General features: G+C 47.9%; 1 protein-coding gene across 1 annotated transcript; it reads right to left on the bottom strand.

The window, feature by feature from the left end:
- Positions 1-11,931: 11,931 nt before the first annotated feature.
- RPP25 (ribonuclease P and MRP subunit p25) lies at positions 11,932-13,142 on the bottom strand. Its single transcript, XM_005311598.4, has one exon. It carries the CDS (start codon positions 12,712-12,714, stop codon positions 12,055-12,057), a length of 660 nt encoding a protein of 219 aa, XP_005311655.1. The 5' UTR covers positions 12,715-13,142; the 3' UTR covers positions 11,932-12,054.
- Positions 13,143-15,270: the final 2,128 nt, after the last annotated feature.

The following is a 15,270-nucleotide window of genomic DNA, read 5'->3' as shown; positions in this document are numbered from 1 at the left end:
GTGGCTGAATCCAAGAGCAGCAAATGCATTTTCTCTCCACCGTACCGTGCTCCTTCATCATCTATCCATCCATCACCGGTTATTAGGACTGGCCTGCCGCGTCAGCTCCAATAGGCCCTGTTCCGGACGAGAGACCAATTGAAGGCTTATTTAAATATTTCCTGACAGCTGCCTTTTGGGTGAGACTGCAAAGCCTAAGTCCTGCTCCTATGCAGCTCTGAAAGGGCACATATTGCAAGGGTAGGGCTCGCCACCCCAGGGTCCTGGCCGAATTCCAACTCGGTTCATTGCACTGTGCTAGTCCCCCGTTCCTCTGCTGGGTCAGCTGGATGCAGTGGCCAAGATTTCAGAAGTGGCTAGTGCTTTGGGGTGCCTGGGGCTGTGGGGCCTCCAACCAGAGACACTTTAAAGGGGCCTAGTTTCAGAAGGTGCTGAGCACATTGTAAGGCGCCTCAAGCTGGGCCCCCAATATTGAGGTACCCAGAGTCACTAAAGTCTTGGCCACTATTCTGAGGGCTGGTTTCAGTCAGTCTCCGGTCCTCTGCAAAGCTGTTAAATTGAGCCCCCACTGCTGCCACGCCCAAGATTCAGTGGATGACCTTCCCCACTCCACACACTTCCCCATCACTGCTCCTCTGGCTTGCCAGCTAGGGAGAAATTCAGTGCCAGGTGGGGGATGGGAAGGCCAGTAGGGAATGTGTCCACAACTGGTGCAAGTAAGGGCAGCTAGGAGCACAGCAAATTGAGGCCTTCTGTCCAGACACCCCAGTTTCCCCAAGCAGAGCTCTTGGGCAACTTGTGCGCCACACCATGTGCCAGTTGGCCAAGAGCACTGACTATTAAAACACTAGTATTTCAACATGGTCTACGTAGGACTCAGGAAATCCCATGCCCCACCACAGACTGCATGTGACTTGAGCAAGTTACTTAGTCCCAGAACCACAAAGCTATTTAGGCTCCAAACTTCCACTGATTCCTAAGTCTCTTAGGCCCAGATCCTCAAAGCTCCTCAACTTCCATTCATTTCAGTGTATGCAGTGTAGTTGTAGTCAGTCCTTCTGATCTAAAGAAGAGCTCTGTGTGTCTCAGAAGCTTGTCTCGCTCACCAACAGAAGTTGGTCCAATAAAAGATAATACCTCCCCCACCTTGCCCTCCATTGGTTTCAATGACTAAATACCTTTGTGGAGCTGTGCCTCAATTCCTCAGTTGTAAAATGGGGAACAGCTCTTCCGTACCTCTCAGGGGCGTTGTGAGGATGAATACATTAAAGATTGGGATGTGCTCAAATACTAGGGTCATGGGGCCCTTGTGAGTGCCTAAAGTAGGATCAGGGCCCCTCTACATAATGGCAGGGAAGTGTCTCTGTGATCTGAGCTCCTGCTGGTTTGACAGCTCTCTTTGCCTTCTTCCCTTCCTCTCCTAAGCTTTTGTGTAGTGCTGCTGCAGCTGTCGCGTTACTGAGTGTTGTTGCTGTGTTTCAGCTCCAGAGGTGCGTGCATCAGTTTGTTATGCTCTTTGGGATACTGTGTAAGTGTAGGACCACAAGCGGAGGCTGACTGCTTAGAGGATTGTTTATTGGGGACTTGGAGCTGCTGGCTCAAAGCCAGACCAGGTGGGAGGCGATCAAAAGTCGTTACCATCTGATGCCTTTTTGATGTGAAATGAGATTGATGGTCCCAGTCCAGTTGCTCATGGGCAGGTACACAGTGCTAGTCTCTCCAGTGAATGGGCTCGGGAGAATGAACTCCCTCTCCAGAGTAGGGTGGAAGTACATGGGTGGGGCAGCGTGGGGGAAGCTAGCACTCCTGGGATCCACGCTGTACCCCAGTCTCTAGGGCTGTTGATCCAGCATCATTTGCCAGCACTAAATCGACTCTAGACAGAAAAAAAAATAGTGATTCCTAAATTATTTGCATGGATTTATGACTTCATGCCTCTTTTAAAGGCTCTTCCCCACACGGTGGCATTGGGAACATGAACAGTAACGCTTGCTTGCCAGGGTTAGAAAGAACACATCCCCAACTCTTCAAAGGATAGATCCCTGAGTCTTCACAAGAGAGCCTGATCTGAAAGGCCCAGGCTCAAAATCACAGCTAGCTCGTTTTAAGCTTTTTTTTCCTTTGAGATTGCATCAAGGTCCATGCATGGTTTTCTGTTGCCTTCAGTGAGAGCAAAACCAGGCCCTTACTCCTCATGGCTGTCATAATCATTCCAGATGATTTTTCCATTTCCCTGGAGAGAATGCAGTGCTTGGATCTCTTTGAGTTCACCCACTGCCAGCAGTTGGACAATTTCAAGACGTGCCAGCACTGAACATGGGTCAGCCTGGGATTCAGAAAGATCGGATATTTCATCTAGGGCACTGCTATCCCCTAGTGGCAAGCTGGAAAAGTGACGTCTCCCTGCTGCTTTAAACCAGGAAATGATATAGAGAGGGGGCAGACTGAATGGCTAAGAGTTATTTACCCCTTATACATATATATATTTTCTGTCCCTCACGTGACTGCAGATGATCTTGGACATACAGAGCAGTCTGGATTATTGAAAAGAGAGGCAGATAGCTATGTAAAAAAGAATTTTTTAGTTTACCATCAGAGAGTCCCTGTAGCTTTTAGAATATGGGGTGGGTGGAGGCTGAATGCCTGGGTGGATATGATCTCCTCCTTGTCTATTAGAACCTGGATGTTATGCCATAAATCATCAGAATCAGATTTTCTCTAGGTCTACAAGAATTTCTCAGACTTGACCTTGATACACAGAGAACACTAGATAGGCAATTATTTTAGATAGAAATAAGGCCCGGCTTGACAAAGCCCTGGCTGGGATGATTTAATTGGTGTTGGTCCTGCTTTGAGCAGGGGGTTGGACTAGATGACCTCCTGAGGTCTCTTCCAATCCTGATATTCTATGATTTTATGATAAAGAGAATTAATGCTCTCTTTACAGTCAGAGATGAGATGACCACCATTTTTTTCTTTGTTGGAGAGTGGCGAGAATTTTATTAATTTGAATTTATCGGGATAGTGGGAAAAATTCTGAAAAGCACATAAGTGACTTGAGAGCCTAAAGCTCTTTGATTTTTTCAATGGTACATGGGCTCCTAAATCCCTAATGCGCATTTGAAAATTTTGTTCAATGACAATAATGTTATTTATCAAGCCTCCTGCCAAAGGGGTTGGCTGGTGTATATTAATTATTACTTTAATTTGTATTACAGTAGCACCCACAGGGCTCAAGTGAGATAATGGTCCCATTGTGCTAGGCACTGTACAAATGCATGAGAGAGTCAGTGACCCAGAGAGCTTACAATGTAATTAAATGCCCATTGAAATAAATAGACTCTTCCTATTGACTTCTGTTTTAATTGAATCTGGCCCTAAACAGACAAGACAATAAAGCGATTTTAAAATACAATTAAACACAGAGTACAAACAGAGATGTGACTGGCACAGGGCAAAAAGGGGAGGAGCCAAGTGTAGGCGATTATCCCTGTAGGGGGGCACCAGATGGGGCTCAGAGGTTGTTTGCACACTGCCTTTCAGAGGCACATGCTCCTGAGTAGCTCTGCAACTGGGTCTGATCAGACAAGAACCCCTCAGAACCATCACTCTGAGAGTCTGAACTGAGTTTTGATTAGTGGGCCCCCCACCTGCTCTAGTTTCTAGCTGGGTGGAGGCCACGTGAGAAAGCCTCTTCCCATGAGATCCCCAGGAAGGAGAGTTTTGAGAGGCTTGGGCTGAACATTCAACCAGTTGAGCACATACCAAAGCACTCATCCTCATGAGCTACACCCAGCCTGAGCGATGCTGTGGCTTTGGCTCTCTTTCCCCGCCAGGCCCTGACAGCTAATGTCCCAGCTGCCACTGCTTTCCCTGTCCTGAGGGAGAGATTCGAGGTCCACCAATGAAACGTAAAGCAAAAGCTGCTGGAGCGGCAGTTCCAGCCGACAAGCTGAACAGGGAGGGAAAGCGGGAGGCAGTCTGGCATCTGAGAGATTGCTTTTTTTAACTCTGAAGAGAAATTGGCCAAGCAGCACATGTGCCCTGAAGTGGTTTTGCTGCTTCAAGCTCATTTGCGGATGAAGGTTCCATTCTTTCAATCATCCATCTCCTGTTCCATACAAGTCCTGGTTTCCCTGGAAGTTTTGGTTCTGATGAGCACCTCAAACGCCCTCGTTTCTTCTTTTCCAATTGGCACCTTGGCTTTTTACTGTTAAAAACTGTGGGTTTTGAGCCTCTTCCCAGCCTCGTTTCAGAGTGGGGGGAGCAACTGGAAAAGTTGGGGCACTTATCTGCCTTACTGGGGAGCAAGAGCAGCCTGGAATTGGAACAGGAAGTTGATTCATTTCTGTATCGCCTGCACCTCTCCCTCTGAGTGATCCTGCCATACCCAGAGAGGAATTGTGTCCTACTGAACTCATACACCTACCTGCTCTGCACCATCTCTGACCCTGGACTGCCCAACAATGAATTGAGTCCTATTGCATCCTCTCTTTAACCTTGCCTGCCAAATAAATGTTCATGCCCTATTGCACTTTGGCACCAGCCTGGCACTGCTGTACCTCAGTATTTCTGGTCTGATGCCGCAGAGTTAGGTTCCACCTGGACACTTGGCAAGATGTAAGAGCAGCTTGCAGGAGACATCTGAATTTGATACCATCTCCTTTGCTCTGAACCCCAGTGAAGAACGAGAGGCTGAGCAGCTCAGTAATACAGAACAAGTGACAGTTTGATTTGTTCTGATGTTAGTGAGAAGCTTCTTGGACTGCGTAACAACACGTCCAGCAGCTCTCCAAACAGGCAGCATCCATACAAGCCTGGCATTAGGAGCTCCTGCGTTCTAATCCTGCCTCTGTCACTAACTCAATGTATAGCCTTGGCCACCTCACTTAATAGCTTTGTGCCTCAGTTTCCCATTTGTTAAATGGAATAATTATCCATATGGTCCTCATTGGTAGAGTCTGGATCCCTCTCAAAGTATAATGTGATTGGGACCCAGGCTTGGAAGAGGGAAGGATGGAAAGAGTTACATTGCTCTCTGATCACAATCTAATTTAAAGTTGCAGTAGTGCTATCTTCTTTAGAGTTAGCCAATGACCTATGAGGGAGGGAGGAAGGGAGGGAGGATCAGTGACTTGCCTGAAGTCACCCAGGAAATTTGTGGCTGAGTCAGGAACTGAACCACGTCTCCTGAGTCCAGGGCCTTAACCACAAGAGCGTCCTGCCTTATTCAGTGGGATGCTGAGATGGTATTTACTTCGCACTGATCAACCCACTGAGGGCCAGATCCTCAGCTGATGTAAATTGGCGCTGCTCTGCTGAAGTCAGTGGAGCTATGCTTATTTACAGCAGCTGAGGATCTGGCCCTGAAAGTTACAAAAGAAATAGCTGCCCCTGAACAGGTCTGAGCATATGTCCTGATGCCCCTGTGCTATGCATCTTGCAGAGAGGTGTCGCCTGTTAGGGATTATTCACATTCATTATTACCTGGCAGAGACAACAGTCAGGTACTGGAGCAGAGGCCGCCATGTGTTTGCTTAGAAATGCCCTAAGTTTTGGCTGCCTGCCGGTAAGAGATACCTCATGTTACACACAGACGCCTTAAGCAAACACAGAACACTCCACATACACACCCCACATGACAAACTCACAAAACGAACACACAGACAGGAATGAAAAATCGTGAACCCCAAGCAAAGGGAAACACTCAACATTTAAAATACACGAGACCAGATTTTCCCTTTACAATAAAAATGTGAGCAGGGCAAAAGAGGAGCAAAGCTAGAAAAAAGTAAATTGCATCCTGTCCTCCCATTAAGAATTTCAAATAGGGCAAGGCAGATGTTTCATAGAAGGAAAAGGCGACGTTTATTCAAATGCAGTAAAAGCAGCCTCATTTATGGCTCCTGGAGACTCAGCATGCAGCTGTTTGCCTATAACATAGCAATCATCTCAAACGGGAGCTCCCTCTTGCTGTGTCAAGGGAGCGGGCCTGGGAGCCAGCAGGAGCATTCACACAGGCAATATGAGAGTGGGACTGTGGTGCTGAATCCTGGCAGAGAGGATAACTTGTGACAAAGGCCAGTCTGAAGGGGATAAGAAGAGCGAGTGCTGTCACTGTACAGTAAGGGACTGATATTTGGACGTGCTGAGCAGCCACATCTCAAATGGAAGTCCCTGGGTGCTGAGGATATTTGTCCCCTCTGAAAATCAAGCCCTACGTGTAGAGAGAGTGCTGCATGCTTTATCTAATAGCGCTTCCCATCTCAATCCGGCCATAATCACACATACCTATTAGCTCCAGAACAGCGGTCTCGCAGATGCTGAAGTTGGAAAACAGTGAATTGTTTTGTACAATCAGTAGCGTCTGCCGCAGAGTTAAGCTAACAAGGCTTATCTCCATCATGAGCACCCAGCCCGTTCAAAGTCAGTCAGCTGGAAACCAGAGCTCCTCCATTCAATAACGTTAACCTGAACACCAAAGAGCTTACGGCCTAATGCGGAGGGGTTCAAGCAGGACCATATTGCCAACAGATGTTAAGCTTCATGGGGCAGAGGCTGTTTCTTCCTATGTGTTGAACAATGTCTAGCACAACAGGGTCTTGATCTGGATTAGAAATAAGTCAATATATATATTATCAATATGACATGCATATCTCTAGAATGGACTATTTTCAATTTGGCATCAGCCTATTCAGCAAATACATTGTCCCCCAAGGAGCAATAACCTCTCATTAGCGGCAGTATTAGACACAAAGAGGAGCAAAAGGAGAAATTTATATCCATTCTAGGCAAATACAGGGAACATGTCGAGTTCGGGATGTAGCCCTGGCTACACCTCCTGTTGGGAAAGCCACACACACTTTTCCATACCAAAAGTGAACTAGCCACTTGTAACTTTTGGTGTAACTTGCACCAATGGAATTCACAACACAGCCAGACAACACATGGAAATGTGCCACACCACATACCCACAAGTGCATACAGAGCACAGAGCCAAGCAAGGCCAGGTCTACACTGGAACCTTTTGCTGGTATAATCGCATCAGTTAGGGGTGGGCTTTTTTTAATGACATTTCAATACTTGCAAAAGCGCTAGTATAGATGCAGTTATACCGGCTAAAAAGTGCTTTTGCTGCTATAGCTTATTTCACTTGCCAAACCAGGATAAGCTATGCTGGCAAAAGCATTTTTTGCCAGTATACGTTGCATCTACACTAGGTGGTTCTGCAAAATAGCTATATGGGCAAATCGTCTCTAGTGCAGATTTGGACTGAGACATGTGGGAAGCACCATAGAGGGTTTGGTGCTGCTGGCGCAGAGATTGTGTTGTGTGGCTGGTGGTGGCCATCTCACCCCATACCCCAGAGACAGCAGGACCAGTGAGGGGAGAGAAAGCTTTGGTATTGGGGGCTGTGCCTTTAAGGGATGAGCTTCCTAGACAGAAACACCTGAGGTCACTCTCCCTCCATGAAAAACCTCTTTCAACCCAAATTGAGAGATCAAGCCCCCTCAACAGGAAAGACTCTCCTCTATTTTCAAGCCCCCCCCCCATCCGTACTTTAAGACGGTCATAGTAGTATGATGGATAAAGATGACCAGAAAAAAAATAGTTTTTTTTTAATTTCCTTTTTTTTCATCTCAGAAATATCAGGAACGTCAAGCCCCCTCTTCCTTAGTTTTGTGGGAGGACTTCTTGGGAGATTCACATGTGCTTACAAGCACTCAGCAGCTTAGCTTAGTGGTTACGTTAATTACGTGTACCACTCGGGCTAAGCAGGGTCTTCCAGGAAGTACATCAACTCATCTAGATATTTGCCTAGTTTTACAACAGGCTACAGAAAAAGTACTAGTTAAGTCAGTACAAACTAAAATGTCATACAGACAATGACTTGTTTATACTGCTCTACATATTATACACTGAAATGTAAGTACATTTATATTCCAGTTGATTTATTTTATAATTATATGGTAAAAGTTAGAAAGTAAGCAATTTTTCAGTGATAATGTGCTATGATACTTTTCTGTTTTTATGTATGATTTTGTAAGCAAGTAGTTTTTAAGTGATGTGAAACTTGGGGGTACGCAAGACAAATCAGACTCCAGTAATCTGGAAAGGCTGAGAGCCACTGGCTTAGCTGAAGGTGTTAACAAAGATGTACTTTCTCCAAAGTGTTCCTTGGGCATTGAAATTAGATTAATAAAACAGAACAGTCTGACGAAAAATCTTTCCCCATCCTAATTGCTCAGTCTCCTGTGATGTCATACTTTCACTAATTCTTCAGAAACTTCCAAGGTAGATAAGACCTGATTTTATAAAGTAAAAACGGATTTTTTTTTTTGATTTTTTTTTGTGAAAAATCTTTCAGAACGTCTAATCAAAAAAACAGAAGCCCAATCTTTGTTTCTTTTACAGGTTAAATTTAAGACGTGAAAGGGACAGGACTGGATCACCCAGTGGGTTTACTAACTCTCTAACAAGCTCAGATGTCACAGTGATGATCGTTGGACAGATAGATGGGTTAGATGTGCTCGCTCACCTGTCTAAGACAGAACCAGAGAGCTCTCCTCAGTTTTCCAGGCTGTAGGATCATTTCCCCCCAGTTTGGAGGCTGAGCCATACTGCTGTCAGGAATTATTTTTGTTTATGACAATAATGGGCCCAGTGCTGCTCTCATTTATAACAGTGTAAATCAGGAGTGAGCCCACGGCAGCCAATAGAATACACAGGTGTAAAGTCAGTGTGAGAGCAGAATCAGCTCCAGGGTAGTTAGTATGAATAAGAACAAAGGGCAAAGTTCTCTGCTGGTATAAATGGGTAAAACTCCATTGAAGTTAGGGGAGCTGCAACAATTAACAACAGCAGAGAACTTGGACCAAGATTTTGATGAGACACTCTCATAGACTCTCGGTTCTCTTCTCACACTGGTGTAAATAGTTCCTCTGGAAAAGTGTAAAAAAACACTGAGAGCAGAATCAGACCCTTTATAATCCTTGGTATTACTGTACGAGAGGCCCTGACCGAGACTCCATTGCAGTAGGTGCCATAGAAACACATAGCAAGAGACAGACAAAGGGTGGGAGGGGAAAATGAGGCACAGACAGGAGAAGTGACTTGCCCAAGGTCACATAGGTCAGTGGCAGAGCCAGGAACAGCAGCCAGGTCTCCAGAGCCTTAGCCTAGGGCCCCAGCCATTACATCACACTGCTTGGCTCAACCACAATTCCATCACATACAACCATAGCATTCGCCCACATTGGATCAGTGGGAGGGTTTGAACCATAGACTTCAGATCAGCCCTGTATTACTTAAGCCATCTTCCTTTCCTTCTTGCTCAAGGTGGAATCAGTACCTTCCTTGAACAGCTGAAAGATCTTCACAACGTAAAAATCATGATAATACGTAGCCCTTGTATACTAGCTTTTGTGTGAGGATCCCAAGAAAGGAATGCAGAGGATAGCCCAGCTTCAGCTACTTCAGAGCGGAGTCCAAAACCATACAGCACAAAATAAAACAATTACTGAAAAATACACACTAGAGAGGAAGAAGACACAGTGGTTTCAGATGCATCATTGCCCTGTGGCTCACAGCTTATGGAAAATGGAGAGCTTGGTACTCAATAAATGGTGAGAGGAGAAAACAACCCATCTGCTTGTTTGTGTGTTTTATTCAAAATGAATCACAGAGCCATGAGTTGCTGAGCCCTCCATTAATAACCCTGACAGCTCCTCTCCGTCTGTAATTGAAGCAGCTCCGATAATAAAGGTGTTACTCCAACAAGCTTCAAGCAAACCATCTTTCCTGATGTCTCATGGTGGATCTGACAACCCCCAGACACTGTGCATGGAGGAGTCGTGACTAGCAGCTTTTGTATTCCCTACAACACCCACTGCGGATGGTTTGATTCTTTCCTGTAGCGATAGGTGCAGAACCTCCATATAGTCCCACCTACAAAGCTCCCAACACTGGACTCTGAAGAACATTCCCTCCCAGGGCAGGAATTGTCTCCACATCCATGTTTTCCTGTGCTTCCTCACACTGCTCCTCACCTTCCCAGCTTGGGAGCCGTTTAGTCTCTAGAGCTGCCCAATGTTAGGTGTCCACAATGCTCTACCAATGGACTCCACCCCGGATATGGAAGGACCACATCTGCTGATGTTAGGGACCAATCTTGCAAGGTACCGAATGCCCTCAATTACTGTTCACTTCCCAGGGACAGGGAAGACCTGAGTTACATGTTTATTCATTACAGGTCTTTAGCCACAGTGCTCCAGAAATGGACCCAAAGCCTATAATGGAGAAACACCCCCTCAGCTCGGGTGAGAGAAGAGTCTGGTCTTCATATTAAGTCCCCGCAATTTCAGTTTCCTGTCTGGGCCACCACCTGGGACAACCTGCACATCTCAGTTGTGAGCTTTGTCACCAATTAGTCAGGCCACTGAGACTCAAACAAGTCATTCCACTTGTGGTTAGAAACAGACCAGTTACACCGATTTCCTTTCCTGAGGGTTTCCTTTGTCCCACTGACAAGAGCAATGGGTCTGTGACACACACATTCTCAATCATCTGAGACACATGAGCTCCCCAAGCCTGGAGTTCCTGTCTATGGATTGAGACACACCTTGTAGCTAAAGAAGAAACTGCTGCGTTCCACAGCAGCCGGACACTTATAAGCAATCACACTCAGAATCAACTAATGCTTCCCTACCTCCATCCTCTGTACTCCCGACAGGAATATAAACATCCACTGAAGGAACAGAGTGGGCCTTGTGTTATGAACAGTGTCTGATAAACACCATCTCAGTGTCACGGGAAGAGAGAATTGCTCACTTTATACACACATGGGAGGAGAAAGAAGCAGAACACTTTAGCAGAGGCAGGAACTCTCAGGGCTGGGTTGATTGCAGCCTTTCCAGCAAGAGGGTATTATTTAGCATGGAAGAGCTGGGCCGGGGAGGGGGAGGGGAAGAGATTGAGGAACGGTTTTAAAACCTCTCAAAATTCCTGCACACACAAAAGCACAGGTTTCAGAGTAGCAGATGTGTTAGTCTGTATCCGCAAAAAGAACAGGAGTACTTGTGGCACCTTAGAGACTAACACATTTATTTGAGCATAAGCTTTCGTGGGCTACAACCCACTTCTTCAGGAGATCCCAGCCTAGGTGAGGGAAGAAAAAGTTTTGGCACTGTGGATTTTCCTGGATCTTGAGCATTCCATACCCAATTCGAATGAGCAGTTATTGAAACGGAGAAGCCTTTGAGGGAGATTGCACGCTGTGCTACTGACAGTCAGTTAGAGCCTCAGAGCTCCCCCAGATCAAATTGCACCTATATGGCCTGTAGGGATATTAGATTAAAATTATTACATGTCCATTTCTCTGGAGAGGGATCAGGAAATGGTTGTACAGATGGATACACACACACAGCCTGAGGTCAGCAGCCCCAGCAGGACCCTTCTCTCACCTCAGCATCAGCTAATATGATCATTGGGCTTTAACCCTTTCTAGCCTCAGTGGCCACACACTGCCACACCCTGCAGCATACTCTGTCAGACCCTGCCTTCTCGTGCCTTTCAGTTTGCAAGTTTCTCTGGGCAGGGAAGATGTTCTTTACCTGGCACCCATAACCGTATGCAAAGCCTCGTGCCCACCCAGTTATGTGACAACCACCCCCATTTTTCCACACGCAAATGAGCTGCTCCTGGTGCGTTACTGCCCCTTCCACTGGACTGATCTCTCTAATCACGTTTTTTCTAATTAGCCAGCTCCCTGCAGCTTGAGAACAGGGCTGATCACTGCCCTCAGCCCTAAGAGCAGTAAAGGTTGAGGGGATGGGGAAGTGGAGGGGAGCAGCAGTGTCTACGAATCAGAGTCTTAGTGGGGAAAGCTACGCAACACGCGAGATCACCAGGACTCATGACCAAGCAAGGCACTGGCTTCATTGTCCCTTTATTGATTACAAAGCATCTAAAAATCTAGAGTGTCTTCAATATATAATCTCCTTTCTATGTACACTACGTATGGCTTAGGTTATTTCTCTGCGGGGTGGGGGTGAGTCAGTGATGATAGTCCAGCATGTAGTCCATAGTCCCCAAGCCCTTTTGACTCTCTGGTACCTGTACCTGCATTTTCTTGTTAGCCAGCTCCCCATGCGGAAGTGCCAAAGGTCTCTTCACCCCTTGTGGGGGTGAAATGAATCTATCGTCCTCTATTCCCCCATCTTCAGCCCACAGCCCATCCCTGGGCTCCGGGGGTTGGTAGCCCATCTCATTGGGATCCAGGGGGTCCTTGGATAATAGGATACAGATGGAGGGCACATTCTTGTGGACGGTCAGGTTCTCCACTTGGCCATTAGGCTGAGGGTCCTTGTTCTCCCAGACCTCCAGCAGGGTCTTGTAACGCACCTTGGTGACCTGGTGGAGGCCCCCCAGCTTCCTCTTCATGATCTCCACACAGGTGATGGTCTTGGTGACTGCCCGACCACAGCCACTGAAGACTATCTGCCGGGTGCCCTTCAGCTCCATCCTGGCCATAGCAAAGCCCATCAAATTCCTGATCTTGCTACCCTCCTTCACTTTCATCTCCACCACACCAGGGGGCAGGTCAGAGAAGGGCAGTGGGCTATCCTGCTCCGACGTCTTGACCTTCCTGAAGTTCTCCATCCTGGACTGGGCTACGGGGGGTATGGGTGTGGATTCCACCCCTTTGGCAGCCATTGCTTGCCCTTCCTGGAGGGAAAATGAGTCAGATCAGATGTCTAAATGCCAGCATCCATCCCAGAGACTATCCTTGGCTCCAAACTCCCTTTGCTCCAAGTCAGCAGAAAAAGGGGGCAAATTTAGTGCTGCTCTTCCATGATTCTGCCTCTTCTAACTGGCTACTCAGCGCTCTCCCTCCCCAGGTGAAGGACTTTCTGTCAAGCCCAGATAGTCCCCTCCTGGCTGTGCCGGAGAATCAGTCCCCAGAAGGATTAGAGCTGCAGAATTCTCCCCGGGTGGGAATTCCTGCCGGTGCCTCCTCTGCTCCCACTGCAGCACTCGCTTCTGCCGCTCTTTGCTTCATTCTGGACTTCAGCAGCCCCCAGAGCTGTTTTGTGTAATTAGCAGATCCTCCCCCTCCTCCCCCACGCTCTCCTCCTCCCTCTCTCCACACTCCTGATCAGCCTCCCAGTCCAGCCCGGAGCCCTCTGCTTCATCCCCCAGCTGCACTTCCCTCAGTCTCTGGCAAAAGGAGAGTCTGACTTTTCCCCAGTCCAGGAGCAGCTTGGGGAGGGAGAGGGAAAGCTACTCTTTCTCTTCATGATGCTTCCGGAGTCCTGCCCCCTTAAAGAGAAACTGGCCCCTTCTCATGGGCGATTTCTCCAGCTCAAGGACATTAACTGCTAACTGCAAATGTCAGCAAAGTACAGGCAGCTGCTGCGGCTCGTGCCTCTCCCTGCCTGGCTGGATCAGCTCCCACACTATGCATCCCCACAAGGGACACAGATCTCAGTGGCCCTTCCTTAAAATGTCCTGGTGACTGAGTTTTCCATTGACTTCTCAGATTCTCCATTGAAATGGGGTCGCCCTCAGCCAGTCCTTTTTAATGACCCATCCTGACTCAGACAACCAGGTGGCATTCATAACTATGCCTCTTACCATGCCCTGAGAGCAAACAGTTCTTTTGCACCCACAGGGTAACAGTGCAGCATATGGGGAAACTGAGGTACAACCAGGATTCAAAAAAATATTACAGGAAATTTCCAGTTTGTCACTGGGAGTCTCCTGTGAGGGGTGCAGGGAGCCCCATCCCTCAATCCCTGACCCCAGGTCAATGGGGAATCTCTTGAGAGATGTCCAGGAAGCCCCATCTGTTCCTCAGACCCTGCCCACGGATCAGCATAGGACATTTCATCCCTATGTAGGTTATAAAGCTTTTAGCACGATTCAATCTCCCTCTTCAGCCGCCAGAGCAGAGTATTTGGGGATAACTCAGCCCAGACCTCCTAGTCTCATTTATCCCTTTCCTAGAAACCTGGGGATGAATGCTAGGGCTGAGCTGGGCCCTGGCTGGAGCAACGTGGAGAGAAGATGAGCAAACATGGAAACAGTTCTCCTGCCATCGAAGGGAGTCTGAAAGGGGCTAGAGGGATGGGGTACCGAACAGGGCCGGTTCGAAAGAGCTGCCCCCGAAGACAGCAGCAGGACTTCGGCGGCAGCTCAATTGGCTGCCGGTGCCTTCGGTGGCACATCGGCGGAGAGTCCTTCTTCCGCGGCAGCGATTGAGCTGCCGTCGAAGACAGCGGCGGGACTTCAGCGACAGCTCTATTGGCTGCTGGTGCCTTCGGCGGCACGGTGGTGGAAGGTCCTTAGGGACGTTGTGGGACCCTCTTAGGGGCGCAGGGTCCGATTTGGGGGAATCGGGTGAATCGCTCTAAAGCCGGCCCTGATACTGAGGGTAGAGTTAGAACAGTGAGTGAATGCCCATAGTGCCCCGGAGTCCTGCTGAGGTCCAATGCTGCAGTCAAATGAACTCTGGACTGACTGAGCATGGAGTTCCAACCATGCCCCTCTAGAAGGAGATAGACTCATAGACTTTAAGGTCAGAAGGGACCATTATGATCATCTAGTTTGACCTCCTGCACAACGCAGGCCATAGAATCTCACCCACCCACTCCTGTAACAAACCCCTAACCTATGTCTGAGTTATTGAAGTCCTCAAATCATGGTTTAAAGACCTCAAGGTGCAGAGATAGGTCAGGATAAATGTCCCATTGGTGATTCAGAGCAGCATGGTGCATGAACACAGGGACTGAATCCTCTGCTCACTCCAGGAGATGTGTGGCCCATCCCCGCCTAGGGTCTCTTGGGAGGAAGTGAGCTCAGGTGAGCGGGCTGCCTAGGTCACTGTCTGAGTCCAGCAGTGGGGCAGTGTGTATGAGCCCTGAAATAAATGAGCATGAGGACCATATTACCCTCGATCTCTTCCCAGGAGGGAATGGCCCCTCTGTGCCAGGGCCCACTTTCCCTTTGACAGTAATGCTTTCCCACTGTAGCGATGACGGATGGGGAGCCTGCCATTTGGTGATGTTCTCATTCTGCTGCCTAACAGAGGGAGTGAATGAATGCAATAAAAGAGACATCAAGAAGGAGGAAAAGCAGCCTCGCCGGGAAGGCAAGGATCAATATCCAGTGGGAGGTGGCGTGAGGCTCCCAGCGCTCTGCAAGCAGAATTTGCATTGCTGCGCCCACTGGCACCCACATGCATGGGCGGTGGGTAAACCCCTGGCTTGA

Source organism: Chrysemys picta, chromosome 10 (genome assembly GCF_011386835.1).
Source record: "Chrysemys picta bellii isolate R12L10 chromosome 10, ASM1138683v2, whole genome shotgun sequence".
Lineage (NCBI taxonomy): Eukaryota > Metazoa > Chordata > Testudines > Emydidae > Chrysemys > Chrysemys picta.
The sequence above is the reverse complement of the archived record's forward strand: the minus strand, read 5'-3'. Positions and strand labels throughout refer to the sequence as shown.

Bases quoted from the DNA above. Each gene is read 5' to 3' on its own strand.
- RPP25 (XM_005311598.4), bottom strand. From the start codon at position 12,714: ATGGCTGCCAAAGGGGTGGAATCCACACCCATACCCCCCGTAGCCCAG.